The sequence below is a fragment of the Theropithecus gelada genome, chromosome 1 (assembly GCF_003255815.1).
Source record: "Theropithecus gelada isolate Dixy chromosome 1, Tgel_1.0, whole genome shotgun sequence".
Taxonomy (NCBI): domain Eukaryota; kingdom Metazoa; phylum Chordata; class Mammalia; order Primates; family Cercopithecidae; genus Theropithecus; species Theropithecus gelada.
In genome coordinates, this window is record NC_037668.1 from 29,944,544 (window position 1) to 29,970,725 (window position 26,182).

A 26,182-nucleotide genomic window follows, 5' to 3' on the forward strand; every position below is an offset into this window, starting at 1 on the left:
AAGGTACATGCACAGATACACGCAGACACGCATGCACACAGGTATACGTACGCACATACCTGCAAGCACACAGGCATTCATGGATACACATGCACACACACATGCACATATGGAAACATGCACACATGGACCGATATGCGCACACACAGATTTGCACACGCATGTGCACACAGATGGTGCACTCACACACATGCATGCACGCACAGACACAAACGCACTCACCCACAGATGTACACACCCCCCCATACAAATACATACACATGCATACAACTGTCGGGGCAGAGCCTTGCAGAGTGTACAGTTCAGCAATCAGACTGGGGTTTTGGCCCCACTCTCCTGCCAACTCGTCTTGGGCAAGCACCTATAGGGTCAGGGCCTGGCATCCTCAAGCGCAGCCCGAGCAGCAGCTGTTTTCATCTCCAGAGGCCCCCGTCCCCCAACACTGCCCCCGGCTTGCGGAGGAGCACCATCCTCAGGACACCCGTGACAAGGACCAACACTGCCCCCAGCTCGCGGAGGAGCACCGTCCTCAGGACCCCGTGACAAGGAGGTGGCCAGGGCTCCGGGAGGTCGCGGGACAACTCAGCACAGACGCCCTGAGCGGCAGATGCTCCCCACAGGAGCAGGCAGAGGGGCCGCACACCCACCATAGCCCCACTCACCTCCAGGATGAAAGGCAGCACTGGGATGAAGGCCCCCGAGCTCCCTGAGAGCAGCGTCAGGGCACGGATGCAGTGCATTCGCAGTGGGTAGAAACGAGCAGTGGGGATGAGCCTGGGGGTGGGAAGGCCGAGTGAGCAGAGGCCCCAGCTCTGGCAACCCCTGCCCCTCCCCCTGCCGTCTTGGACCCCCTCCCCGCTCATTGGCATCAGATCCCTCAAGCAGGGCAAGGCAAGTCTGAACCCCAGGGGACCTGCACCTCTTGCTCAGCTGTGGGGCTGCAGGCACCTTACCCAGCTTTCAGCTTAACTTCATGTTAACATGGTGCCAGGGGTCTCATCTGTTCCCGCCTCCTCTCCTCTCCATTCCTGCTTTCCTGCTTCTTCCCTTCGACCTCCCACCTCCCTTCCCAGCCTTGAGTTTCTAAGGCTCAGCCAGACAGACGCCCCCTCCTGGCCAGAGGCCACAAAAGCATCCGGCCAAAGTGCCGCTCCCACCTTTTCCTGCTGCAGCCCCTACCCTGCCTGGACCCTCCTGAGTGCTCACACCCAAAATGCAGCTCACTGCATCAGATGTGCTCCACCCATAAACCCCACGTAATGAACCAAACTCACTGTAAACTGCACACAAGCCCCCAGAACACACGCTGGGTGGCACCCGAGGCAGCTAAACCGCTGCTGGAGGAGCTCATGTCACAGGGGCCCACCAGCCCAGCTCTCCAGAATCCAGTGCATCTCCCTGTAGCAGGTACAGGGACCCCAGCCTTTCCTCAGGGACGGCCAGGACACAGACTCAGGCCCCAGGGCCCTGAACGCCAGAGGTACTGCCCACACAGTCCCAGCAAATTTGCTTCTCCTGAGCCTCCTGGATAGCCCTGCCCACCCCACAACTCACTTGATACAGCCAATGATGACCTGGGCAAGGGGGTAGACCAAGGGCTGGAGAGCTTCACTGGGGCCCAGAGTGCTCAGGACCCGGCACCACAGGTAGAGGCAGTGCACGTACTGCCAGTTGTATACAGACTGGTACGTTTCCTGATCAGAGAGAACCACGTCAGCCACTGGCCAGGCTGACTGGCCGGGCTGACACACATTCCTCCTGGGCTGGCACAGGAATCATTTCCTCACCTCGCACGCGGGGTCTCAACCCATCCACCCTTCCCCAACCTGCGAGGACCGACTGCACCGAGGTGCTCGGCTGTCTCCAAAAGACGGGCTTCGGGGAGGCCCCAGGCCCTGCCTTGGGTCAAGCACCTGGGCTGCCCCACCCCATGCCCAGCATGAGCCTGGAAGGGCCCACCACACACCTTCTTACGGGTGGTCATGGCGTTGCGCAGGTGTATGGCGAGCTGGCGGACGTAGAGGAAGGCGTGCTGGTAGGCCACACCCGGCTCCAGGGCCAGCAGCTCTGTCAGGGTCCGCTGCATGAAACTGATGAAGGGGAGGGCACCAGGCGAGGTGAACTTGCAGTTCCTCACATACGTGATGTACATTTGCTGCGGAGGGACCCAGTCAGAGCCACCTGGGATCAGGGCCATGCACCTCCACCGCCCACTCCAGGCCCCCTGTGAACCCCTGGGCCTTTCCCTCAGAGCTGGGCCTCAAGGAAGAGCCGTAGCCCCTTGCACAGCCCCCACCCCCATGTGCCCACCAGCCTCAGGCCTGGGAGGAGGTGGGGCACAAGCTCCTGCTGCACACTGGGCCTGTCTGGGGGCTGAGGGTCCCCACATGCAGGCCACCCACGGCTGGGGGATGGGCAGGACTGTACCCTGACCATGGCCTCAGATGCCAACACCCAGTGTCCTCCTCCAGCCAGGGAGGCCCTCACCTGGGGAAGTTGTGTGAAGCAGGGTCCAGGTGGGGCCCTGAGAAGGCTGAGGGCTCTCTTCCCTGCCCACCACCCCCAGATGCTCTGTAAGACATTCGTGGTCCAAGGGCCCAGGTCTGCTCAGAGCCGCAGTGCAGGGCCCAGTGAGGGGCACCACCAAGGCAGCCTCCCCCGCCTCAGGCTGAGATTTCCAAAGCAGACGCTGAGGGACACAGATGCAGGGCCCCCCACTACCTTGAGGACGGGGCCGAGGAAAGTGGCCTTCTTGTGCCGGCAGATTCTGCTGAGGACCAGGAACGCCAGCACCCGCAGGGACTCCTCCCCAGTGCTCCATATGACCACCATTCTCTGCAGAAGGTCAGACATCACTGCTGGCCCCCCAGCCTCCTCAGCTGGGATGCCCCAGGGCCAGCACAGCCCTCCCCAGCCAGGCAAAAGCTCCCGTGGCCACCAGCTCTTCCCAAAGCACGAGAGAGCTGTGAGTTAGGAGCTCAGTTACAGAAGTAAACACAGAACAGGCGCTTGCTCCTCGTGAGAAGAGGACCACAAAAGCGTATGTCAGACACGCCACTGTATGTGAAATCACACCGGGAAAAGAATAGCTCACGTGGCTTTGCTCACAGACTGAGCCATGCTGCCCAGGCAGGTGGGGGCTGCCTGAGATGGAAACCCCAGGTGGGGGTGGGGGCCAGGTGCTTCTGCGGCCTTGCTAGCCAAGTGGAGCCAGTGGAGCGTGGGCACCACCTGTGCCCTGGTCAGGAGTGGGATGTGGTGGGGGCAGCCGCGTGGGCCCCGACCCCATGACAAACAGGGAGGGGACTGGGCCGCCCACCTTGAGCAGCATGCGGCACTGCTTGGGGAAGGTCAGGAAGCAGGGCACCAGCACGCTGATGTGCTGCAGTACGGCCGCCAACACCGTCGTCTCCGCCAGACAGGACACCAGCTAGGGGCAGGAGGAGACAGTGAAGCCCCAAACCCACACATTCTGGGATACAAAAAAGGGCTGGACCACCAGATACAGCCAGGCCCCTGTGCCCTCCCCACCAGAACAGCACCTGTATGACCGAGCCCAGGTACGCCTTGATGTCCACACGGAGCTTCCCCCAGAGCGGGCTGCTGGACAGCTGCAGCATCCTGCAGAGAAACCACCCATCCCTGTCTGGGAAGCCCCATGGCTTGGACGCAAGGCTGCTCAGCGTCTTGGCGCGTGTCCTGACCAGCGCGGCCTCCACAACCCTGCAGAGACTCCCATTTCTCCTCTCGAGAAAGCTCAGGGACCTTACAGCTGGACGGACACAGGGGCTTAGCAGGACCCTCTCAAGGGCACTAGCCCCTCCTTCAGTGGCCCTGAACTCCTGTCTGTCCTGGCCCAGGGTTGGCCGCCTCCCTGAGAGTCCCCAGAAGTCCCAGCCTCCAGCTCCATCTCTCAGACATAAACCTTTTCTAAGTCCCCTTGATCATATCCCCACGAGATCACATGAGGCCCCTAAGCCCAGCAGCTGGTACTCGGTGCCTCTGGGGTCTGCCAGGCACCACCAACTGCCGCAGGCTGGTTTCCTTTCGCCCACATTTGCTGCACAAAGAAAAGAAAATCAGAGGACAGATGTGGAGGCTCATGCCAGTAGTCACTGCACTTTAGGAAACCAAGGCAGGGGTATCAAACTCCGAGCCCAGAAGTTTGAGACCAGCCTGAACAACATAGTGAGACCCTGTCTCTACAAAAATATACAAAATATCATCCACGCCTGCAGGCTAAGGTGGGAGAATCCAGGAGGTAGGTGTCGCAGTGAGCTGTGGTCAGACCACTGCATTGCAGCCTGGGCAACATAGCAAGACTCTGTCTCATAAGCGAAAAAAAAAAAACCATTTACCAGAACCCATGCAGTAGGCGCTCACTAAAATCTGCTGAAGCACGGGAAGGACAAAGGCAGGGCCCCAGAAAGGCCCCCCTGTCCTCAACCCTCCTCACACCTGTGTTGACACTGGCTGCTGGGCACCTGCTGCTGCTCCCCCACGGCCTGACTCCCTCTGGCACAGCTGCTGCCTTGACAGGGGTTCCTGACCTAGTGGCTCAGGCTGCTTGCTGTCCCCCAATCACTGCCTGTCCTCCACCCCATCTGCCAGCTTCCCCGTCCCCTTCGGACAGCACTGCCTCCATGTGGACACAGCTCTGCTCGATCCGCCCAGCCCCGACCACCACCACCAGCAACAGTGCCCGTCTCCTGAGCCGCTGTCTCCTGCCCCCAAGGTGCTGATGGCGAGACCTCTCCCTTGGGTCTCCTTTCTTCCTCTGGAAGGTGTCTTGGGGCAATTTCAACTCTAGGCCTCCACTGCCTCAAGGTTACATGGCTGCACGGCCCCTGGAACCCCAATGTGACCCATGCTCTACCAAATGCTTGGCTGTACATCTCTCTCTGAAAACCTTCCACGGCCTTCTCTGCCCAGCCTTCCTCTAAGGGGGAAGTTGAGGCCCTCAGGTTCTCAGCATTGACGAGGCCCCTGTCTACAGACACACACAGCTGCAGGAAACAGGCCAGTCACGGTGCAGAGGTCAAGGAGCATGGACAGAACTTCCAAGGCCGTACTAAGGGGAAGAGAGCAAGCACCCTAACCTCCTAACCTGGGAAATTCTAAGCGCAAAGGCAGCCGCACATCCAAACCTCCTGAGACTCTGAGCAGAGAACTTTCCTCTTCAGGAAGGAAAGAAGGTGGGGCCACTCCAACCGCCCCAAGTGCCCAGCCTCTCCCAAGGGTCCCTCATGCCTCGTTGCCTTCTCAGGGTCCCCGAGAAGAGCCTGGCTCTGTCACCACATCTCTGTCCTGGCCACAAGGCCTCTGGCTTCTCCTGTGTGTAGTCCCAATCCCCCTTTCACTCCCTCCCCTCTTACCTGCTGCTGTCCTTCGCCGCCTTTCCAAACAGCAGCTTCTGGAGACAGCCAATAAGGTCTCTGATGCAGAAAGTGACCAGAGCATTGAACACTGCAATGAAAAGGCCTGGATGTACTCATGGGATACAGAACACAACAGACAGCCTGGATGCCAGGGTTCCCCCCAGCTCACCAGACAGCCTGGATGCCAGGGTCCCCTCAAGCTCACCAGCCTGGATGCCAGGGTCCCCCCAGCTCACCAGCACTGTCCGTGACCTGGAATTTGTTGGCCTCAGCACTTTCCCGGTCCCCTTGGGTGGTGGCCACAGCTGCTCGGAACGCCTGTACCACTTCATGGAACAGCTTTGGAGTGAGGCGTTGCTGAAGGAGCAAGAGTACCAGGGGCGTCAGGGGAGCCAAGACTGCACTGGGCAGAGTGGAAACGGCGGCCTCAGAGAAAGGCACCCTCACCCTCAGACACAGGGCAGAGGTAGGGGGGGCCCACAGAGCCCCATACGGATAACAAAAATGGAAACCAAGTCTAGAATTCTCTGGGAAGGGGAGGGAGTCTGGCTCAGGAGCCCCAGGGAACGGGCTGGGGGTTCCAGATCCTGGACTATGGCCACCTCCAGGTGGTATCTGGAGCTCTCCCTATCCTTGTCCCTAGAAAAACCACTGAGAGAGGCTCAGAAGCACCCCAGCTCCCCCAGCCAACAAAGGCACAGACAGTCCATCCCACCCACAGTGGGGCAGATTCTGGGGAGCCAGGTGCCAACAGAGCCCCTGGAATCTACCCAAAGGTGAACACACAGTCCTGGGGCAATCAAGCAAGCAGCGGGATCAAGGCATAGTGACCTGCGCTGAAGAGGACTCCAGTGTCCCCTGCGTGGAGAAGAGCTCCTCCCACCAGCACAGCCTCAGGCACCCCAAGTCAGGCAAGGCCAGATTCCTGCCTAGGGCACCCAGCTACCCACCCCTCGCTGCTGCTCACCTTTGCTGCCTGCTTCCATCTCTCAACCATGGCGAGTGTCACAGGAACACAATTCTTCCCCTTCAGTCCTCTGGGGACTCTGTCCCCATCTTCCCCCTCCTCTGCTCCATCCTCCTCCTCACTGGCTTCCTGCACAGAAAGGCTGAGCTGAAGGAGGGTGTAGAGGCCACAAGTGCCCTCCTGGTTCGGCCCATGCCCTCACCTCCAGCACATCCGGCAGGGCGTGGAACGGCTCCTCCTCCTCCTCAGAGCTGTCTGAGTCGCTGAAGTTTAGCAGGCTCTGGTCATTCTCCTGCAGGAACTTGTAGAACTCGGGGTCTCTGTCCTTCAGCCGAGACAGCTGGTCCCTGTGCTCAGACGCACCGCCTTTACGCCAGCTGAGAAGGCACAAGTCAGCAACCCCAGTAGAAAGTGGAAGTAGAGGGGGTGGGGAGTGGCCTACAGGGTTAGTCTGCTCCATTCACGAGAGTCACCAACAAGCAAGGCAGGAGGATTGCCAGGAGGTATGTTTTTGGCAGTCCCATCTCTCCAACAGCCTCTACAACGTACGCTCAAATCCAATACACAGGACCCCCAGCCACGGTCTTCCCTGGACTTGTTGCACCTGTGCCATGCTCCATTCTGGCTGTTGGTAGCTTCACCCTTCCAGGGACTCAGACTAAAGGCAAACCTGCGTCTCTAATACCCAGCACGCAACTTGTCATCAGATCTCATTAGCAACACCTTCAAAACTGTTCACGCCTCCTCTCAAACCACCAGAGTTCAACTCTCAGTTAACATAAAACTCTCCGTTTCCACCCTTGCCACCTACAAGGCACTCCACCGCTCAAACCCAGAAGTAACTTCCTGTTTTACAAGGTAACCTTAGGACAGTCTACGGCCCCTGGCTCTTCATCACCCTTCCGGGCTCATCTGCTCCTACTCACCCGCTCACTCCTGCCATAGCCACCACGTTTACCTCTGTACCCTCCCCAAATGCTCTCACCGCATGGCCTTTACTGTTTCTGCTACCTGAAATCCAAGACATGCTCCCCCTACTGCCTGCGTGGCCTCCTCACTTGAGGTCTTTATTCAGACATCATCTTCTCAGTCACCTCCACTTTTCTTTTCTTTTCTTTTTCTGAGATGGAATCTCACTGTCGCCCAGGCTGGAGTGCAGTGGTGCAATCTCCACTCACCACAACCTCCGCCTCCCAGGTTCAAGCGATTCTCCTGCCCCAGCCTCCCAAGTAGCTAAGACTACAGGTGCGTGTCACCATGCCCAGCTAATTTTTGTATTTTTGGGTTTCTTTCTTTTTTCTTTTTGAGATGGAGTCTCACTCTGTTGCCCAGGCTGGAATGCAATGGTGCCATCTCGGCTTACTGCAACCTCCACCTCCTGAATTCAAGCGATTCTCCTGCCTCAGCCTGCCGAGTAATTGGGATTACAGGCACCCACCACGCCCGGCTAATGTTTGTATTTTTAGTAGAGACGAGATTTCTCCATGTTGGTCAGGCTGGTCTCGAATTCCTGACTTCAGGTGATCTGCCCGCCTGGGCCTCCCAAAGTGCTGGCATTACAGGTGTGAGCCACAGCGCCCAGCCTCCGCTCCTTCTAACACAGCAACTCGGCTCCCCTGGCAATTCTCTCTCCAGCCTGTCTCTCCTTTCCCTCCCCAGCACTTATCTGTTCCACTGAACTGCAGGCGGTGATTTTACCCAAGACCGCGAGAGCTCTCCCAGATCGCGAAGAGACGTTTGCAGAACTCACCAACATACGCTCGCAAGACATACACAGGACAGGGTTCGGCACGGGGCAGGAGCTCAGTAAACAACGGATGAAACAGTAAGTTAAGCTGAAGGGACTGGGGGTAGAGGTCGGAGGTCCTTAGGCCTTGACCCTGAGACCCCAGGCGAGGTCAGCAAACTTGCGACGGGGTGAGCCAGGGCGAGCCAGGAGGTTCTGCTCACCCCTGTCCCCACTCACCTGGCCGAGGGACTCCCGCCCGGCTCATCCGGACTCCGGGCAGCCTCGCGTGTCTCCCGCGTGTCCGCTTCTGGGGAGTTTTCGGACTCGGATTCGGACTCGGAGTCAAAGCCCGAAGCTAGGAACTCGTCCACCGTCAGCTCCGCCAGGCGCCTGCGGGTCACGCAGGAGTCACAGCTGCCCGCAGGAGCAGCTCGCCCCAGCCCCGCTGAGAGGAGCAAGAAAAGCCCCTTGGATACAAACACCCACCGAGAGGCAGAGGCGGCCCTCGTACCCGCTGCTTACCTCTTGCGGCTCCGGGGAGCTGCCATGACACCAGTCCACAGCGTGCGCCCTACTTCCGGCCCCAGAATGCCGCGCTGCGGCGCACTTCCGCCGCCCAGGCCCCGCCCCGTTCCCCGCCCCGCCGCGCCACGCCCAGTCGAGTGGTTCTACGGTTCTCCGACCGCTGCGCCTGCTGTCTCCGGGCGGGAGGGCGCGTTGGCGTGCACGGTGCGGGCAGCCCAGGTGGAGCCCCGATGCGCCTCCCGCTCGGCGCCCGGCTCAGCAGGACGCGGCGACGCCTGTGTCGGCCCCAGGGAAGAGAGACCAGGTGTCCCGTCGCGCCCGCAGCCCACCCGGCGCTCCGAGGGCACGCGCCTGCGAGGACGCCAGACTGCGAGGACGCCAGACTGCGACGGCGGGGCCCCTATGCAAAGAGCTCCCACGAATCAACAATAACAAGCCGAGGGTCCAGTAGGAAACGCGAGGGGCGGTGGGAACCGCACTGATGTCGCCAACTCGACAAAAGACGGGCGACCCGAAGGCCGGGCTGGCTTCGCCCGATCCGCGGAGACCGGGCCAGGGCCACGAACACCGCGCAGGGAGCTCCCCGTCCACGGCCCTCTGGACGCCGACGGCGGCTCTTCTGCGGCCCTTCCCGGGGACGCCGCACTGGGTGAAGGCGGTAGGGAGACCGGCGCCTTCCTCCCTGCTACCAGCCTGACACCGGGGCCCGCGGGCCTGGACAGCCAGACCCCACGACAGGGGCGCCCTGGGGCGCAGGCGCGGCTCCCCCAGCCCTGGCGCTGAAGGGGCGAGTGAGGGACGAGGGCGGAGTGGCCTCGGGGTCCCATTTGGCCTCTTGGTGCTGCGGGGCCCCGGGGCTCCCCGGAGGAGAGCAAGTTAGGGGGTCGAGGGGGCGGGGATGGCTTCCTGGGGGAGAAGGAGGGCGAGGCTTGGGGGGGCTTCCCAGAGGAGAGTGAGGCCTGGGGAGCTTCTCGGAGGAGGAGGAGGGGGACGCCTGGGGGTCTTCCCGGAGAAGGAGGAGGGCAAGGCCTAGGGGGGCTTCCCAAGGGAGGAGAACGGTGGGACCTGGGGGGCCTTCCCGGAGGAGGAGGAGGGCGAGGCCTGGGGGGCTTCCCGGAGGAGGAGGATGGCGGGCCCTGGGGGGGCTTCCCGGAGGAGGAGGAGGGCGAGGCCTGGGGGGCTTCCCGGAGAAGGAGGATGGCGGGCCCTGGGGGGCTTCCCGGAGGAGAAGGCGGGCGAGGCCTGGGGGGCTTCCCGGAGGAGGAGGATGGCAGGCCCTGGGGGGCTTCCCGGAGGAGGAGGATGGCAGGCCCTGGGGGGCTTCCCGGAGGAGGAGGATGGCGGGGCCTGGGGGGCTTCTTGGAGGAGAATGAGGGTGGGGCCTTAGGGGGCTTCTCGGAGGAGGCGGCGAACCCGGGGCGCGGCGCTGGAAGGATCGGCGTCCAACATCTAGTCCCCGAAGCCTGTCGGGAGGCGGGGCGGGCGGCGCCGAGAAACAGCGGCTGCGGGCGGGAGCGGCGGGACTGAGCGACGCGAGCGGGCCGCCACCGCCGAGCAGCCCTCCGGCAGTCTCCGCCTCGGTTCGCCTGCGCGTCCTCCGCGAATCGGCGGCGGGTCCGGCAGCCGAATGCAGCCCCGCAGCGAGCGCCCGGCCGGCAGGACGCAGAGCCCGGAGCACGGCAGCCCGGGGCCTGGCCCCGAGGCGCCGCCGCCGCCGCCACCGCCGCAGCCGCCGGCGTGAGTGGGCGGGGGTCGGGGCGCGGGGGGCGGCCTCGGGACCTGCCCGGCCCCCGCCCTCGCGTCCGCTCGCAGAGGGGGCGGGGGCCGCTCCCGGGGGCCCGGGGAGGTCGGGACCCGGATGCGGAGCGGGGTCGGCCCGGAGTAGCGTCCCCACCGGCGCCCCGGGCTCCCAGGTCGCCGCTCCCGCTGCGGGCCCGAGAGGACGGCTGGGAACGCGGAGGAGCTGAGCTCGTGGGGGCGCCGGGGAGCGGGGCCGGGCGCGGGGCTCTGACGACGCCCGGGGGAGCAGGGGCGCAGCGCAGGCCTGGACACGGCGCGCGCGGGGCGGGGGTCCTTGGCGGAGGTCAGGCGAGGGCTGCCGGCGCCCCCGTCGCACCAGGGGCTGGGTCCCCGCGGGCTGCCCGGGCACGGCCCAGAGTCTCCAGGGCAACCAGGGCGGGCGGGCGGGCAGCGCCAGCGGGGCGAAGCCTGACCCGCCCGCCCCCTGCAGCCCCGAGGCAGAGCGCACGCGGCCCCGGCAGGCTCGGCCCGCAGCCCCCATGGAGGGAGCCGTGCAGCTGCTGAGCCGCGAGGGCCACAGCGTGGCCCACAACTCCAAGCGGCACTACCACGACGCCTTCGTGGCCATGAGCCGCATGCGCCAGCGCGGCCTCCTGTGCGACATCGTCCTGCACGTGGCCGCCAAGGAGATCCGTGCACACAAAGTGGTGTTGGCCTCCTGCAGCCCGTACTTCCACGCCATGTTTACAAGCAAGTACCCGCCTGCGCGGCCCTGGGGACTCCGTGGGTCCCTCGGGTCAGCCCCTCTGACACGCTGTCCCCACAGATGAGATGAGCGAGAGCCGCCAGACCCACGTGACGCTGCACGACATCGACCCTCAGGCCTTGGACCAGCTGGTGCAGTTTGCGTACACGGCTGAGATCGTGGTGGGCGAGGGCAACGTGCAGGTGAGGCTGCCTCCCCTGGGCCCCGGTGAAGTCCTCTCAGCCAGATCCCGCTGCCCTCCACCTCGTGCCTCCCTCACCCGCATCTCGGTGCCCCGTAGACTCTGCTCCCAGCCGCCAGCCTCCTGCAGCTGAATGGCGTCCGAGACGCCTGCTGCAAGTTCCTGCTGAGTCAGCTCGACCCCTCCAACTGCTTGGGCATCCGGGGCTTTGCCGATGCGCACTCCTGCAGCGACCTGCTCAAGGCCGCCCACAGGTACGTGCTGCAGCACTTCGTGGACGTGGCCAAGACTGAAGAGTTTATGCTGCTGCCCCTGAAACAGGTAACAGCTGGTGGGCCCAGCCGGCGCCCTCCACCCCACCCGTTTTTGCTTTTGACTCCCGACCCCATTTTGTCCTGATGCAGCCCTGCTCACAATCCTTAGTGCCTGCTGTGCATCCCCAAGACCCTCCTGGATCGAGGCCCCCCAGGAGCCTCGTCTGTGGCTCCTGACTCTGCTCAGCCCCTCCCAGTATGAACACTCAGCCCCCACCCCCTAACCCTCCTCCTAGGCATCTTCAGGGCTCCCTGGGCCCACAGGACCCTCCCCAGATCTCAGGTCTGAGGACCTCCACCCCCAGGTGCTGGAACTGGTCTCTAGTGACAGCCTGAACGTGCCTTCGGAGGAGGAGGTCTACCGAGCAGTCCTGAGCTGGGTGAAACATGACGTGGACGCCCGCAGGCAGCATGTCCCACGGGTGAGGCCCAGCCCCGGGGGCTCCCATAGCGTCCAGGAGGGCACGCAAGTGGCTGAGGGCCTGGTGCGCCCTGATCTTTCCCGAGTTCAGGGATTCCGTGGGGATGGTGCCTACCCTGTCTGAAGAAGAACCCGTCACACAGGTGGTACGGGCATCTGGGGGGTTGTCTCAGCCCTGGGGCCCAGTGTGCCCGAGGGTCCTGCCTGAGTGTAGTGTTCCCTGCGCCCCAGCTCATGAAGTGTGTGCGGCTGCCTCTACTGAGCCGCGACTTCCTGCTGGGCCACGTGGATGCCGAGAGCCTGGTGAGGCACCACCCTGACTGCAAGGACCTTCTCATCGAGGCCCTGAAGTTCCACCTGCTGCCCGAGCAGAGGGGCGTCCTAGGCACCAGCCGCACACGGCCCCGGCGCTGTGAGGGGGCCGGGCCTGTGCTTTTTGCTGTGGGTATGGCTCCCCGCTCCTTTCCTTCCTGCCCTGTGCCTTCTGCTCCCCACCAGCACAAGCCCACCCCACCTGTGCCGGTCAGGTCCTGACCTGCCCCTCCGCCCCTCCATCCAGGGGCCTCTCCAGGAGCCCGGGGTGTGGCCCAGCAGTGGGATCCACTCACGAGTCCCGTCTCCACCTGCCCTCCCCAGGCGGTGGGAGCCTGTTTGCCATCCACGGAGACTGTGAGGCCTATGACACGCGCACCGACCGCTGGCACGTGGTGGCCTCCATGTCCACGCGCCGGGCCCGGGTGGGAGTGGCTGCGGTGGGGAACCGGCTGTATGCTGTGGGCGGGTAAGCCCGGAGGCTGGACTTGGGTCAGGTCTGGTGTGTGCCCCATGGGGACCGGCTGTATGCCGTGGGCGGGTAAGCCTGGAGGCTGGACTGGGGTCGGGTCTGGCACATGCCCGCCAGGCCAGTCTTGACCTGCAGTGGGTTAATTCTGCTAGCTATGACGGGACCTCAGACCTGGCTACCGTGGAGTCCTACGATCCCGTGACTAACACGTGGCAGCCGGAGGTGTCCATGGGCACGAGGCGAAGCTGCCTGGGTGTGGCCGCCTTGCACGGACTCCTGTACTCGGCTGGCGGCTATGACGGGGCCTCCTGCCTGAACAGGTAGTAATTGGGGTTGGGGCCCCAGTGGCTTTGTAGGGTCCACCTCACAAGAAGCGAGTTTGTGTCACCATCATGGAGGTCGTATCTGATGGGGTGTTAAAGGGGGTGATCTGCGAGGCCGCTTCACCCCAGGCCACGGCCACATTGGGCCTGAACTGGCTTTGCTGCCCCAGTCCCTTTTCCTTTCTGGGATCCTTATCTCCAGTCCAGAGGCTGGGCCCAGGTGGGTGTACGCCCAGGCTTTTCCAGGCAGCCAGGGGCCTGTGCCCACCAGCGGGTCCTGGCTGGTAGGACTTTGCGGTCTGAGTCTCTGTGGCTCCTAGGGTAAGATTTCGGCCGTTCTGCTGGGGAGGGCAGGTCCTGGGGCCGGGACGCCTTTCTGTCTCTATTGAGCTGTGGCGGTCCTGGTGCCCACAGTGCCGAACGCTACGATCCCCTGACCGGAACGTGGACATCCGTCGCTGCCATGAGTACCCGGAGGCGCTATGTGCGAGTGGCCACGCTTGGTGGGTGATGGGGCCTGCCTGGGGGGAGTCCCCGCCTTCCCCCACCCTGGAGACCCCACTGCCAGCAGGAGTGCCACGGGCATGTTGACTTTCCGCAGATGGGAACCTGTATGCCGTGGGCGGCTACGACAGCTCCTCACACCTGGCCACTGTGGAGAAGTATGAGCCCCAGGTGCATAGTGCACCCCTCCTGGCCACCCCCTCCTGTGCGCTGCGGGGCCCTCCCCTCTCTGGTCACCCACATCCCACCCATTCCTGGCACCCCACGCTGGAGTTGGGGCTGCGGCAGGGGAGGGATGCCTGTGGCGGGTCTGCCTCCAGCCCCCACCCTCGCCCCCAGGTGAACGCTTGGTCGTCCGTGGCGTCCATGCTAAGCCGACGCAGCTCAGCAGGTGTGGCCGTGCTGGAGGGTGCCCTGTACGTGGCAGGGGGCAATGACGGGACCAGCTGCCTCAACTCGGTAGAGAGATACAGTCCCAAGGCTGGAGCCTGGGAGAGCGTGGCGCCGATGAACATCCGCAGGTCCGCAGTGGGGCTGTGCTGCGGGGAGGGGGTTTTCCCCACTTCAGTGGGCATGTCCCGCCCCCACTGCTTCTCGTGGCGCGGCCCCTCCCCCCGCACCCCTTCCTGCAGCCAGGGGCTCACCCCGCCTGCCCCCCAGGAGCACGCACGACCTGGTGGCCATGGATGGATGGCTGTACGCCGTGGGGGGTAACGATGGTAGCTCCAGCCTCAATTCCATCGAGAAGTACAACCCGAGGACCAACAAGTGGGTGGCCGCGTCCTGCATGTTCACACGGCGTAGCAGTGTGGGCGTGGCGGTGCTGGAGCTGCTCAACTTCCCGCCGCCGTCCTCGCCCACGCTGTCCGTGTCCTCCACCAGCCTCTGACCCCCCCACCCCCAGAGGCCTGCAGCCTCCCACATGCCTTAAGGGGGCCGTGGCCCCCACCAGGGACATCTTGCATCTTCTGTTCACGTCTCTGCGTCCATTCCTTCGTGTCTATATTTAGTTGTTTATTTATTTAGTTATTTATCTTATTTATTGAGGGGTGAGCAGTGCTGCGGCCGCCCGTCCTCCCCTCCACTGCCTGCATGGCGGGCAGCCGGGAGTGACCAGGTGGGGGCCTCGCTGCCCCAGGGCCATTACCTGCTCAGACCCTGCAGGCCGCGGAGCCAGAGGCCCTGGGGCTTTCCAAGCAGCTGCAGACCCCAGCTCGAATTTTGCACACGGCGGGGTCCCGGGAAGGGTAGGGAGCAGGTGTCCTTCCTGTCGTCGTCTGCTTTGTGCCGTCTTCCCTGGATCTTGTAGTGGGTGCACACGTGTGCACTCGGGCCCCACACAGCAATACAAGCCCAACTTGAACAATAAACACATTTCTGGGCTCCTCAGGCTGAGCATCTCTCTGGCTTGTGGGGCAGCTGCGCAACTTTGGGTCCTATCTGGGGGTCCAGGGTGAGGGGCATGGGCGGGTGGCCTGAGATGCTGCACCGGTGTCTGGGGGCTACAAGGCAGAGCTGTGCATCCAGGGAGGGTGGGGGCCATGGAGTCCCTCCCGCTGTAGGTGGGGTTTGCCTGGGCTGGGTCCTGAGGCTGAGGTCCCTGCCACGTCTTGGGCTCTGGGGGTGCGGTGGGGGAGGACAGCACTGCCCCTGCGTATGCTGACTGTCCTGGCCGCCTAGGTGGCACGTGGCCTTCCAGAGTCCCCTTAAGCCTTGAGGACCCTGACGGGTCTGTGGTGAGGGAGCCCAGGCAGGAGGGGAGGCTGGGGTGGCTCTGGCCACTGTCTCCTACGCTGGAATTCCTGCCTCAGCCCTCCCTGCAGTCACCGGTGACTCAGGCTGGCCAGGGTTTAGATGGAAACAGGATGTGTGTGCACATTGTTGGGGGGGTGCTGGAAGGTGGCCCCGAGTTCACAAAGCCTGAGCACAGGCAAGTGGGGTGCCCCTTGCACACGGGAGGCCTTGTCTGGGCCAGAGGGGAGATCACCCCAAGGCTGGCCCCTCGGTGTGGAGGGCCCAGGGCAGAGACCTGGACGGCTCAGGTAGGGGCCAGGCCTCTTCCAGAAAGGCTCCACCCCCGCCCAGCCCTGGGTGACGGGTGGGACGTCCCAGAGCCCCGCCTGCCTGTGGGAGGCGGGGGCAGGAGGCTGTGGACAGGGACCCAGACTTGCCGACCTGCACGACTCTGGCCATGGGGAACAGCCACTGTGTCCCTCAGGCCCCCAGGAGGCTCCGGGCCTCCTTCTCCAGAAAGCCCTCACTGAAGGGAAACAGGTGAGCGGGGTGTGGGTGTGGCCACCTGGGCACAGGGCTCCCCCACCTGCTTCGGGGCCACGAGCTCCCTTGCCTTGTCCCCAGAGAGGACGGCGCACGGATGCCGGCTGGCCTGCTGGGCCCCGAGGCTGCTCGAAGCGGGGACGCCGCCGCCAACAAGCTCTTCCACTACATCCCGGGCACGGTGAGCGCGGCGCACGCGGTGGCTGGGGTCTGGGCGCGTGGCTCTGCCCGGGCGTGTGTGCCGCGTGTCCGTGCAGTTCAGGGTCTTCCCCTCGGCCCGGGGGGATTCAGACCCCCTTAGGTGAGGAGCGGACGCTGACTGCCCCGCCCTGGGGAGCTCATCCGGCCGAAAGTCTGAGCGGAGAGCGAAACCGCGACGCAGGACTGAGTCAGTCGGGAGCGAGCTGGGCGGGGCGGGCCGCGGGCGCGGCCTCCCGGGACCTCCTCCCGCAGGGGACCGGCGCACGCGTCTCTGTCGCTGCAGTGGGGCTGGGGTCGTGCTGGTCGTGTCACTTGACAGTAAGGGGCCTCAGGTGAGCGGTGAGCCAGCCGGCCACCTACGCGGCCTGTTTTTCCCGGGGTGTCCCGCAGGAAGCTGCTGCTGGGTACGGCGGCCCGGTCCACAGCAACCCCTCTGTGCACGCACGGGCCTCCTCCCAGCCTGCCAAGGCCACGCAGCAAGGAGGCATCTCCCGAGCACACACTAGGCCACCTGTCCGTGGAAGGAGCAGAAGAACCCCCATGCCCATCCCCCCGCCCAGGCCTCCGTAGGACTAAGAGTCTTCACAGGGCAGATGCCCATCCCCTTTCAGATGTGCCTGGTGCTGGGTTGAGGGAACAGGAGGAGGAACCTGGCTTCAGGGCAGACAGGAGCCCCCACTGCACCCCTGTCAGGCAGCCTGGATGCTATGTGCAGACCCTAGGAGCGTCTGGGGGAGAGGACCCCTGCCCTGCACTCCTAGGTCCAGCAGCTGGTGTGGCCGTGCAGACCCCGTCACCAACATGCCCCCGCCAGGCAGGAGGCTCGTGCCATACCCTCTCCTGACCTGCAGAGTTTCAGGGTTCCCTGCAGACAACAGGTGCTGGTTTCGGAAACCACACTGCCTCGGAGGAGTGGGCAGGCAGAGGGAGCCAGGCTGGCCTAGGGGTGGGGTCCCTTTGGCTGCATCTCAGACGCTACTCTTTCTGTCCAGGCCCAGGACATGCAGTGGGACCCTGGTGGGGTCCTATGAGGTGTGGTGGGTGGCCCTAGTGGTCCTCCCTTGCCAGGACATGGTAGCCAGAGAGGGAACCCGCTGAGCCTCAGGAAATGGGGCTGGGGGAGGAGCTCGGGGCCAGTCCTGGAGCCAGTGCTCCTCTGCCCTGTGCCTGGGCTCTGCACCCAGTGCTGTGAGCTGGCTCTGCCGGCTCCAAGCTGAGTCCTCCCTGGGGCCCCGAGGCTGAGCTGGGCTGCAGAGCTAGCTGTGTAGCCCTTCCTGGTCTGTGGCCTATTTTTCATGGGTGCCTACCTGGCATCAGTTCCCACGCTGGGTGTGGGTACAGGAGGCCCCACCCAAAGGCGGGAGGCCGGGAAAGCCGATGCGTCTGTCTGTTCACATTCCTGGGCCTGCTCAGGGGCAGCTAAGCTTGGCCAGGGCACAGCAGCGCTGCAGGTAGCCCTTGCCAGCTCCTAGAGGGAGCAGGACACCTTCCCACTTGCCCCTGAGCCTGTGGATCACAGAGCTCTCCAGCCCCAGGTTCACACCCGTCCCCTTTCTGATCTCTAGCCTGGTGATCAAAGCCTGCATTTGTAGAGGACTGTGCCAGGATTGGCTAAGTGTGGCATGGATGTGGATTCCCCTCCCCTCTCAGCACATGCAGTGATACCCACAGCACGTCCCAGGCCCTGTCTTAGGCTCTGGGGACACAGAAGTGAACGGAATAGACAACCCCTGTTCTCACGGTGCTCCCATTCCCACGGCAGAGACAGACGACGGGGCAAATAAATAGAAGATCCAGTGAGAAGGGTGGGGTTGGTGCTAAGGAGAAAAACAGAGGGGATGGGTGCAGAGGATCAGGGAAGGCTGGAATTTTAGAGGGGCTTTCAGAAAAAGCCCCTTGGAGCAGGTGATGTCTGAGCAAAGCTGCTAAGCGGGTAAGGAAGGGGGTTGGGGCTGAGCGGTCCCAAAGCGGGAAAAGCACATGCAGTGGCCGGAGAGCGGGGGTCTGACCCCTCGGGGCACTGCCAGGACCCGGCTGTCACCTGAGCAAGCGGCCAGCACACACTCAGGGGATCGACCCCAGAAATCTCACATCTTTCAGGCTGGGGGCTGGAAATGGGCGGCGCTGAGAACATTGACACTGAGGAAATTGACAAACGTTACAAATCAGGGCATTGGTGTGTTTCTGTGTCTGTTTTTTGTAGAACCAGGTGTTAAACGTTTACCAGCCAATACTGGAGACGTAGGAGGGTTTTGAGTGTTACCCAGACACCCCCAAATTCTTCTAACAAGGCTTCAGAGGTTGAATAACCAAAGACATGTTACACAGCTTAGGAAATAATGAAGATAGGATTTAATCCACTGAGTTCAAATCTCACCATCTCTACCACTAGACCAGGCAGCTCTAGCTCTGTGTGGGGAAGTGTGTCTGTGTGTGTGTATGCACGCACATGAGTGTGTGCACAAGTGTGTATGTGTATGTGTGTGTGTGTATGCACATGTGTATATGTGCGTGTGTGTGCACGTATTTGTGCACTGTGTATGTGTGCATGCATGTGTGTGTATGCATGTGTATATGCATGTGCACACATGTGTGCACACGTGTATGTGTATACATGTGTTGGTGTATTGGTGTGTGGATGTGTATGCATGTATGCACATGTGTGCATGTGTGTGCAAGTGTACATGTGCATGTATGTATGCATATGCGTGCATGTGTGTACACATGTGTATAGGTGTGCATTGTGTATGTGTGCGCATGTGTACATGTGTATGTGTGCAGTGCATGCATGTGTGTACATGTGTATATGTGTGCACACGTGTATATGTGCACATGACACGTGTATGTGTATATATGTGTTTTGGTGTATGTCTCTGTGTGTGGACATGTATGCATCTGTGTGTATGTGTGCAAGTGCATATGTGTGCACGTGTGTATCCATGCATATGCGTGAATGTGTGTGGACGTGTGTGGGTACATGTGTGTATGCGTCTGTATGTGTCTGTATTGTGTGGCATGTGTGTGTCTATGTGTATGTGTATGCATATGTGCGTGTATGCATGTGTGTGTGTGTGCGTGCATATATGGATACATGCATGTTGCCTGTATGTGCACATATCGGGGGTGTGTGCATGTACGTGTATGCAAACGTGCATGTATGCATATATGTATGCACGTGTGTGTGTAAGTTCTGCCATGACTTTTCCTGTGGAGAGGCTCAGTGTGCAGTTTCTATGCCTGGGGGAGGCTGTTCTTCACATATGTGTTGGGTGGCTGTGCACAGGCAGACCATGCCTATAGTCCTGTAGCTGTGTGGATGCCAGCAGAGGGGGTGAGGAGCCCAGGCGAGGCCCCTCCCCTGAGCGCTGCCCCTCCTAGGACATCCTGGACCTGCAGAACCAGCGAGGAAACCTGGAGCAGCCGTTCCTGAGTGTGTTCAAGAAGGCGCGGCGGAGGGTGCCTGTGAGGAACCTGGGAAAGGTCGTACATTACGCCAAGGTCCAGCTGCAGTTCCAGCACAGCCAGGTGGGGGCCGGGCCGGGCCGGGCTGGGGGGAGCACGCTCCGGGTGCAGCATCCCCACCAGCCTGGGGCTCCCCAGACCCTGCACTGACGACCCTGCTGCCCGCGCAGGATGTCAGCGACTGCTACCTGGAGCTGTTCCCCGCCCACCTGTACTTCCAGGCCCACGGCTCGGAAGGACTCACCTTTCAGGTGAGGCAGTGGGCGGTGGGGGTGGGGCCATGGCCACCCTTCCCTCCGTGGATCCCTGAAGCTCCTACCCTGTGCCTGGCAGGGGCTGTTACCACTGACGGAGCTGAGCGTCTGCCTGGTGGAGGGGTCCCGAGAGCACGCCTTCCAGATCACAGGTGTTTGGGATGCTCCCCGGGCCCCCAGAGGCACTCGTGACCCAGGACTTGGAGAGGGGCCTGCCCTGTGGGCTGTGGGGCATGTGTGTGTATGTGTGTGCCCTCTCTGCCCCGCCCGCAGGCCCGCTGCCCGCACCCCTCCTGGTGCTCTGCCCCAGCCGGGCCGAGCTGGACCGCTGGCTTTACCACCTGGAGAAGCAGACGGCCCTCCTTGGGGGGCTGCAACACTGCCACTTGGCACCACCACAGGTCAGTGCCAGGGACCCCACGCCCCTCCCCACCCAGATCCTCGCAGCCTGCTCTGACCTCCTCCTCACAGGGGTCCTGTGGAGAAGAGCTCCCCTGGACTCTGCAACGCCGCCTAACCCGGTTGCGGACGGCGTCAGGGCACGAACCCGGCGGCAGCGCTGTCTGTGCCTCAAGGGTCAAGCTGCAGCACCTGCCCGCACAGGTGGGTGGGAGGTGCATGGGGCTGTAGGGGGACGGGAGGGGTGCAGGGTGCTGGGTAGGGCAGGGACTGGCCCTGGGTGCACAGCAGCTCAGCCCCTGCATCGTTTGACGCCCCCCACTCAGGAGCAGTGGGACCGGCTCTTGGTCCTGTACCCGACGTCCCTGGCCATTTTCTCCGAGGAGCTGGACGAGCTTTGCTTCAAGGTGGGCCCCTCCCCACTGTGGGCCCGCCCCAGGGAGGCACCTGTGTCGGGGTGGAAGGGGGCGGCCGTGCAGGAGGAACCTGTATTTCGGGGCCTGTTGAGACAGAGCGCGAGGCCCGCAGTCCTGGTCAGTCTGGTCTCCCCGTGACGTGGAGGAGCCCCTGCCCACCCTGAGCTTCTCACCCTGAGGTTCTTGACCGTCACCCTGGGGCAGGCAGCACGGGGCTGAGAGCCCCTCCTGGGGACTCCCTCGTGTGTGCCTGCCCGTGAGGGGTGTGTGTGCACACGTGTGTGTGCCTGTGTCCTCCAGGGCAGGCACCGGGAAGGGGGTGTGCACTCATGGTAACCTTCAATCACTGAGGAACAAACACAGGGCCCTCCCTGTGGTTCCCCCGGCCCAACTTCCTCTCTGGGGACCCCAGGAGGCCAGTCCTGCGGCTTTGTATGTCTGCCCCTAGCCAGCGAAGGTCCCCCCGCCAGGGCTAGCAGTGGCCCCAGGACAGATGGGACCCACTGGCCTCCCTCAGGGTGGTGGCCTCGGTGCCCAGCTCTCCAAGTACCCAGCCAAGCTCTGGAGGGCACGAGGGTGGGACAAAGCCAGGCGGGGCCCCGGGGCTGCCCCCACAAAGGCCTGGCCCTCAGTCTCCGCCCCCACAGGGGGAGCTCCCACTCCGTGCGGTCCACGTCAACCTGGAGGAGAAGGAGAAGCAGATCCACTCCTTCCTGATCGAAGGTGGGGCCCTGACCCCAGTTCTGCCTCCTGCCTGGCCAGGCCATGGTGGGGCGGGAGCCTGGGGGACCCCTGGCTCTTTAGTGGGGGTGCTGAGGGATACACCCCACCCTGCCAGCCCCTCACAGCGTCTGTGTGCCAGGCCCCCTCATCAACACCATCCGCGTGGTGTGCGCCAGCTACGAGGACTACAGCCACTGGCTGCTGTGCCTTCGTGCCGTCACCCACAGGGAGGGGGCCCCGCCGCTGCCTGGCGCCAAGAGCTTCCCAGGGCTGCAGGTGAGGCATCAGCAGGCCCCACAGCCCAGGTCCTGGGCAGTGGTAAAAATGGGGCAGCAGACCGGGCGCTGTGGCTCAAGCCTGTAATCCCAGCACTTTGGGAGGCCAAGGCGGGTGGATCATGAGGTCAGGATATCGAAACCATCCTGGCTAACATGGTGAAACCCCGTCTCTACTAAAAAATACAAAAAACTAGCCGGGTGAGGTGGCGGCGCCTGTAGTCCCAGCTACTCCGAGGCTGAGGCAGGAGAATGGTGTGAACCCGGGAGGCGGAGCTTGCAGTGAGCCGAGATCTCGCCACCGCACTCCAGCCTGGGTGACACAGAGAGACTCCGTCTCAAAACAAACAAACAAATAATTAGCCAGGCGTGGTGATGCACCCCTGTAATCCCAGCTACTCAGGAGGCTGAGGCATGAGAATCGCTTGACCTGGGAGGCAGAGGTTGCAGTGAGCCGAGATTGTGCCACTGCACTTCGGCCTGGGAGACAGAACAAGACTCTGTCCCAAAAAGAAAAAAGCGGGGGCAGCAGGGTAGGTCCAGGCAGGGGCAGGTGGGGAGGGGGTCCAGCCCTCACTCACCCCCACTCACTGCCCACCCAGGTTACGGGCAGCGGCCGAGGCTCACTGTCCTCAGGCGGACGGACCAGCTGGGACTCGGGGTGCCTGGTGCCCCCCTCCACACGCACCAGCCACTCCTTGCCTGAGTCCTCAGTGCCATCCACTGTGGGCTGCTCCTCCCAGCACACACCGGTGAGTGCTTACGGGGTGGCAGACGAAAGTGGGGCAGAAGACTGTCGGGTGTGTGTTGGGGACCCTGGTTCGTCAGGGGAACTCAGACTGGAGGGAGCCCCTTGCAGCCTCAGAGAGTTGCACAGGAGAGGGGCCAAGGGGCTCTCTGTGGAAGGTTTGTGGTCCCCACAGGACCAGGCCAACTCTGACCGCACCAGCATTGGCCGACGGAGGACTGAGCTGAGACGTAGCAGCAGCCGGTCACCCAGGAGCAAGGCCCGGGCAGAGGGCCGCGGCCCTGCCACCCCACTGCACCTGGACCTGACCCAGGTGGGCCCAGCACACCCACCCAGCCCCTGGCCTGGTTCCCACCATTCCGCACCACTGGCCTCTGTCTCTGGGCCTAGTTGTCCTGGCGCCACCCAGAGGTGTCTTGCACAGAGAAGGGGTGGCCTAGGCTGCTTCTAGCCAAGAAGCCCATCTCTCCCACCTCTGCCCTGCAGCTGAACAGGCTGAGCCTGGAGAACAGCCCAGACGCCCCTGACCACGCTTCGGAAACTTCACACTCACCCCTCTATGCTGACCCCTACACGCCCCCCGCCACCTCCCACCGCAGGGTCACCGATGTCCGGGGCCTGGAGGAGGTCAGGCCCCTGCTGGGCGACAGAAAGGGCGGGAGGTGCCTGCAGCCTGAGGTTGGGGAGGTCTAGACCGTGCCTCTCGGCCTGGGGTCTGGGGCTGCCCCGAGCCTGAGGTCTGTTCAGGCTCTGATGGGAGGTTGAGGTTCTGGGGGTCCCTGGATGCCACTGAGGCCCCAGCCCAGGCTCTCCTGGCAGTTCCTCAGTGCCATGCAGAGCTCACCTGGACCTGTGCCCTTGAGCCCACTCCCCTTGGTGCCTGTGTCTGTGCCTGCCTCTGACCCCGGCTCCAGCTCCTCTGGCCCCTCGGGCCCCCACTTGCTCTCCAAGAAGGGAGTCCTGCAGTCCAGAGCCTCTCAGAGACACCGGGGCTCAGCCAAGGACGGGGGGCCGCAGCCCCCAGACTCCCCTCAGCTTGTGAGTAGCAGTCCTCACGCCAGTGTGCCCTGCGCTCCGGGGTGCTGGGGGCGCTGGTGTGGGGCCTCCTGGGACTCTGAGGGAACAGGGAGGGAAACAGGAGGACGGGGGCAGATGGAGACCGGGGGGCCAGCAGGGAGGTGGGGAGACGGGACTGGGGAGGGAGAGCAGGGGGACGTGGGTGATGCCAACCCGGGGGGTGGGGGTCTGCACATCGACCGGCCGTCTCCAAGCTCCCTGCCTGGGGCTGTACCTGGCTCTCAGACTGGCGGTTTGGGCTTCCCAGGTCTCCTCTGCCAGGGAAGGTTTGCCTGAACCCCGGCTGCCTCTGACAGGTGAGTGAGGGTCCTGCCTCCTGGGGTGAGTGCCTGTTGCCTGCCACAGGCTGACACATCTCTGCCTTCCCTACTAGATGGCTGGTCCTCCAGGAGGAGCCAGGGCCCCGGCTACGACCACCTCTGGGACGAGACTTTGTCTTCCTCCCACCAGAAGTGCCCCCAGCTTGGAGGGCCTGAGGCCAGTGCGGGTCTGGTGCAGTGGATCTGATGGCCACAGTGAGGCCGGCTCTCAGGACCACCCTCACCAAGCTCCAGGGTACCCGCCCCTCTAATCCACTTCAAATTACAAGTCAGGGTCTGAACCCAGTGTGATGGGGGGGGTCTCCGGGGCCCTGAGTTCAGAGCCTGTCCCTCAGTTCCTGCTCCTCAGTGCCAGCAGCTGGGGCAGGGTGGGGCAGGAAGGGCTCACCCCAAGGATGCCCTGGCTGGCGAGGTGGGTCACAGGTCAGGGAAGTCCTGGCCATCCACAGGGTCGGCCCTCAGCTCAGCTCGCCAGGAGTCGGGGGGAGACTCACTGGGAGTGGGAGGGGGGCGGCATGGGCGTGAAGGTCGGAGGAAAGAGAAAGGTCAGCAGGGTCAGAGTATGTGAGGTCAGAGGGCATGAGGGTCACAGGTCAGCAAGGTGTGAGGAGCACTGGCCAGGGTGTCCTAAGGAGGAGGGCGGGTGGGTCCTTGCATGGCCTGGGCATGCGCCATAGGGCAGCACGGGAGATGCTGACACCACCGGACGAGAAAGAACAAAAAGAGAAAAGAGAGAAGAGAGAGAAGAGAAGGAAAGAGAGAGAGAACGAGGAAAAGAAGAAAGAAAAAGAAAAGAAAGAATTTTATTGGTGCCGCGCACACGTGTTCTCCGCTCAGCAGCCAGGATCTCCCACAGTCTTGAGGGCCCTGCACACACTGCCTTGGCAGGACCCCCACCCGGGGATCCCCACCTGGCACCCAGCCAGGCAGCCCCCTTCCTCTGCCACCTTCGGCCCCTCACCGACCTTCCCAACTCGTCTCTGACTCCCCTTGGCCGTGGGCCCCCAGCTGCCCCACAGGAGCCGCCGAGACAACCCCAGGAGCCCAGCCCTCCATCTGATGCCGACAAATTCTCCCTCTGCACCTGCACCCAGGGCTTCCCAGGGAGGGGCTCACAGCTCTGCCACAGACCCCCACCCTGCAGGGGCCGCCGGGCTGCCTTCACTGTCTAAGCTCAGAGAGGCCTTGGCCACAGTCCCTTGAGGATCAAGAGTGATGGGCCTTGGAGCCCTTGGCAGCCCGGCCCACCTGTGAGGAGGCCGCCCTGTGTCCTCGCCCCTCCGTTTGCCCAGAGCTCCAGCCACAGCCTCTCGCTGCTCAGACCCCTCCAGGGTCCAAGTCCTGCCCTGCCACTCAGCCCCCACTGCATCCCGGAAGAAATGCAGGGTGTGGTTAAATGTGATTTCAGATAAACAACAAATAACTTCTTAGTAAAATGACCTCCCCACTATTGCGTGTCTGAAATTAACCGAATGCCCTGTGTTCTCATCTGTGAATCTGGCCACCCTCCTATCCAGCCACCTGGCTCCCTCCACCCACCCAGACTTTAGCACCTTCCCTCCCAGGCGTGGGGAGTGGCCGTGGCCACTGGCTGGATCCTCAGGTGAGTCCGAGGGAGCAGCACCAGGACACGCCCCCCTCCTGGACACCGTAGAAGACAGGGGTCAGAGGGCTCGGGCAAGGGTGGCACCTCGTCCCGTCCTGGGTGCCTGTGGTCGTCTCCTCATCCCGCATCTCCCTGGCCCGGGCCTGGCTCCTAGGAGCTGGGGCTGTGGCGCTCTTGCCCCACCTGCCGGCGGAAGTAGCGGATGGCAGAGATGGTGCCGATGTTGGCCAGCAAGACTGTAAGAGAAGCACAGGGTCTCCTGAGGGCCAGCTTAGCTGTGACCACCGTCTGCCCGCAAGACCCAGCCCTCAAAGGGCGGGCTAGGCCGGTGCGGCCAGGGCCACAGCTCAGCCTGGGAGGAGCAGGTCAGGGGAGAGCCCTGGGGCCCCCATGCACCCCTCGTCCTGCCAGTGCCCCTCGGTCTGGCTTCTAGCCACAGCTCCCTCTGCCCCCAGCACCCGAACCTGTTTTCCAAGCGTCTGGGGTGTGCAGATCTGATGTCCTCACAGCCCAGGTGGCAAGGGCTACAAACACCAGGCACATGTCATTCTGGCTGAAGGCAAATGACGGGACAGGCCCCCGGAGCTCCGCTAGGAGAGAAGCTCACCGTCAGCCCCACGCCTGCACTTAGAGACGGCCCCGCACATGCCCACCCGGAACTGCCTGCACCGCCCCAACCCCGGGAACTGCCTCCCCCCAACCCCGGGAACTGCCTCCCCCCAACCCCGGGAACTGCCTCCCCCCAACCCCGGGAACTGCCTCCCCCCAACCCCGGGAACTGCCTCCCCCCAA

General features: G+C 63.2%; 4 protein-coding genes across 6 annotated transcripts in view; 2 read left to right on the forward strand and 2 right to left on the reverse strand.

Moving 5' to 3' along the window:
- NOC2L (NOC2 like nucleolar associated transcriptional repressor) overlaps window positions 1-8,663 on the reverse strand; it is a 15,005-nt gene extending 6,342 nt beyond the window's left edge. The window contains exons 1-13 of one of the 2 annotated variants that reach the window (XM_025386418.1): window positions 8,597-8,663; window positions 8,312-8,464; window positions 6,548-6,722; window positions 6,346-6,474; window positions 5,615-5,735; window positions 5,376-5,466; window positions 4,001-4,060; window positions 3,543-3,621; window positions 3,320-3,430; window positions 2,722-2,835; window positions 1,967-2,155; window positions 1,555-1,694; window positions 663-774 (exon numbers count right to left, since the gene is read on the reverse strand). In XM_025386418.1, coding sequence (XP_025242203.1) covers window positions 663-774; window positions 1,555-1,694; window positions 1,967-2,155; window positions 2,722-2,835; window positions 3,320-3,430; window positions 3,543-3,621; window positions 4,001-4,060; window positions 5,376-5,466; window positions 5,615-5,735; window positions 6,346-6,474; window positions 6,548-6,722; window positions 8,312-8,464; window positions 8,597-8,622 — 1,500 coding nt within the window. In that variant the 5' untranslated portion in view covers window positions 8,623-8,663. The remainder of the gene's footprint in view (window positions 1-662; window positions 775-1,554; window positions 1,695-1,966; window positions 2,156-2,721; window positions 2,836-3,319; window positions 3,431-3,542; window positions 3,622-4,000; window positions 4,061-5,375; window positions 5,467-5,614; window positions 5,736-6,345; window positions 6,475-6,547; window positions 6,723-8,311; window positions 8,465-8,596) is intronic. The other variant, XM_025386428.1, reaches the window with a different exon arrangement.
- Window positions 8,664-10,132: 1,469 nt separating this feature from the next.
- Window positions 10,133-15,021, forward strand: KLHL17 (kelch like family member 17). The gene is made up of 12 exons (XM_025386468.1): window positions 10,133-10,336; window positions 10,830-11,089; window positions 11,166-11,287; window positions 11,386-11,607; window positions 11,906-12,022; window positions 12,253-12,466; window positions 12,658-12,802; window positions 12,958-13,125; window positions 13,543-13,631; window positions 13,730-13,803; window positions 13,972-14,153; window positions 14,293-15,021. The coding sequence occupies exons 1-12, from the start codon at window positions 10,227-10,229 to the stop codon at window positions 14,519-14,521; spliced, it is 1,932 nt and encodes a 643-aa protein (XP_025242253.1). The 5' UTR covers window positions 10,133-10,226; the 3' UTR covers window positions 14,522-15,021.
- Window positions 15,022-15,794: 773 nt separating this feature from the next.
- On the forward strand, window positions 15,795-24,501 carry PLEKHN1 (pleckstrin homology domain containing N1). Of its 2 annotated transcripts, XM_025386489.1 has the most exons (16): window positions 15,824-15,906; window positions 15,991-16,090; window positions 19,489-19,635; window positions 19,743-19,823; window positions 19,906-19,978; window positions 20,100-20,227; window positions 20,316-20,429; window positions 20,552-20,632; window positions 21,289-21,364; window positions 21,504-21,640; window positions 22,242-22,391; window positions 22,563-22,700; window positions 22,874-23,014; window positions 23,207-23,425; window positions 23,712-23,760; window positions 23,838-23,971. In XM_025386489.1, exons 1-16 carry the CDS (start codon window positions 15,824-15,826, stop codon window positions 23,969-23,971), a joined length of 1,851 nt encoding a protein of 616 aa, XP_025242274.1. The 2 variants fall into 2 exon arrangements, with proteins under 2 accessions (XP_025242280.1, XP_025242274.1); XM_025386495.1 differs by lacking the exon at window positions 22,563-22,700 and having other exon boundaries at window positions 15,795-15,906; window positions 20,298-20,429; window positions 23,838-24,501.
- Window positions 20,353-26,182, reverse strand: part of PERM1 (PPARGC1 and ESRR induced regulator, muscle 1) — a 9,853-nt gene continuing 4,023 nt past the window's right edge. Inside the window, exons 4-6 of the mRNA XM_025386438.1 lie at window positions 25,855-25,980; window positions 25,324-25,626; window positions 20,353-20,450 (exon numbers count right to left, since the gene is read on the reverse strand). Of these exons, the coding sequence (XP_025242223.1) occupies window positions 25,541-25,626; window positions 25,855-25,980 (212 nt within the window). The 3' untranslated portion in view covers window positions 20,353-20,450; window positions 25,324-25,540. The remainder of the gene's footprint in view (window positions 20,451-25,323; window positions 25,627-25,854; window positions 25,981-26,182) is intronic.

Excerpts from the sequence above, each read along its gene's own strand:
- PLEKHN1 (XM_025386489.1), top strand. The coding sequence starts at position 15,824 with ATGGGGAACAGCCACTGTGTCCCTCAGGCCCCCAGGAGGCTCCGGGCC. Across the intron at positions 19,636-19,742 it reads TGCAGTTCCAGCACAGCCAG|GATGTCAGCGACTGCTACCT; the intron begins GTGGGGGCCGGG and ends CTGCCCGCGCAG. Across the intron at positions 22,701-22,873 it reads TGCACCTGGACCTGACCCAG|CTGAACAGGCTGAGCCTGGA; the intron begins GTGGGCCCAGCA and ends TCTGCCCTGCAG.
- KLHL17 (XM_025386468.1), top strand. The coding sequence starts at position 10,227 with ATGCAGCCCCGCAGCGAGCGCCCGGCCGGCAGGACGCAGAGCCCGGAG. Across the intron at positions 11,288-11,385 it reads TGGGCGAGGGCAACGTGCAG|ACTCTGCTCCCAGCCGCCAG; the intron begins GTGAGGCTGCCT and ends GGTGCCCCGTAG. Across the intron at positions 12,803-12,957 it reads CGGCTGTATGCTGTGGGCGG|CTATGACGGGACCTCAGACC; the intron begins GTAAGCCCGGAG and ends TAATTCTGCTAG.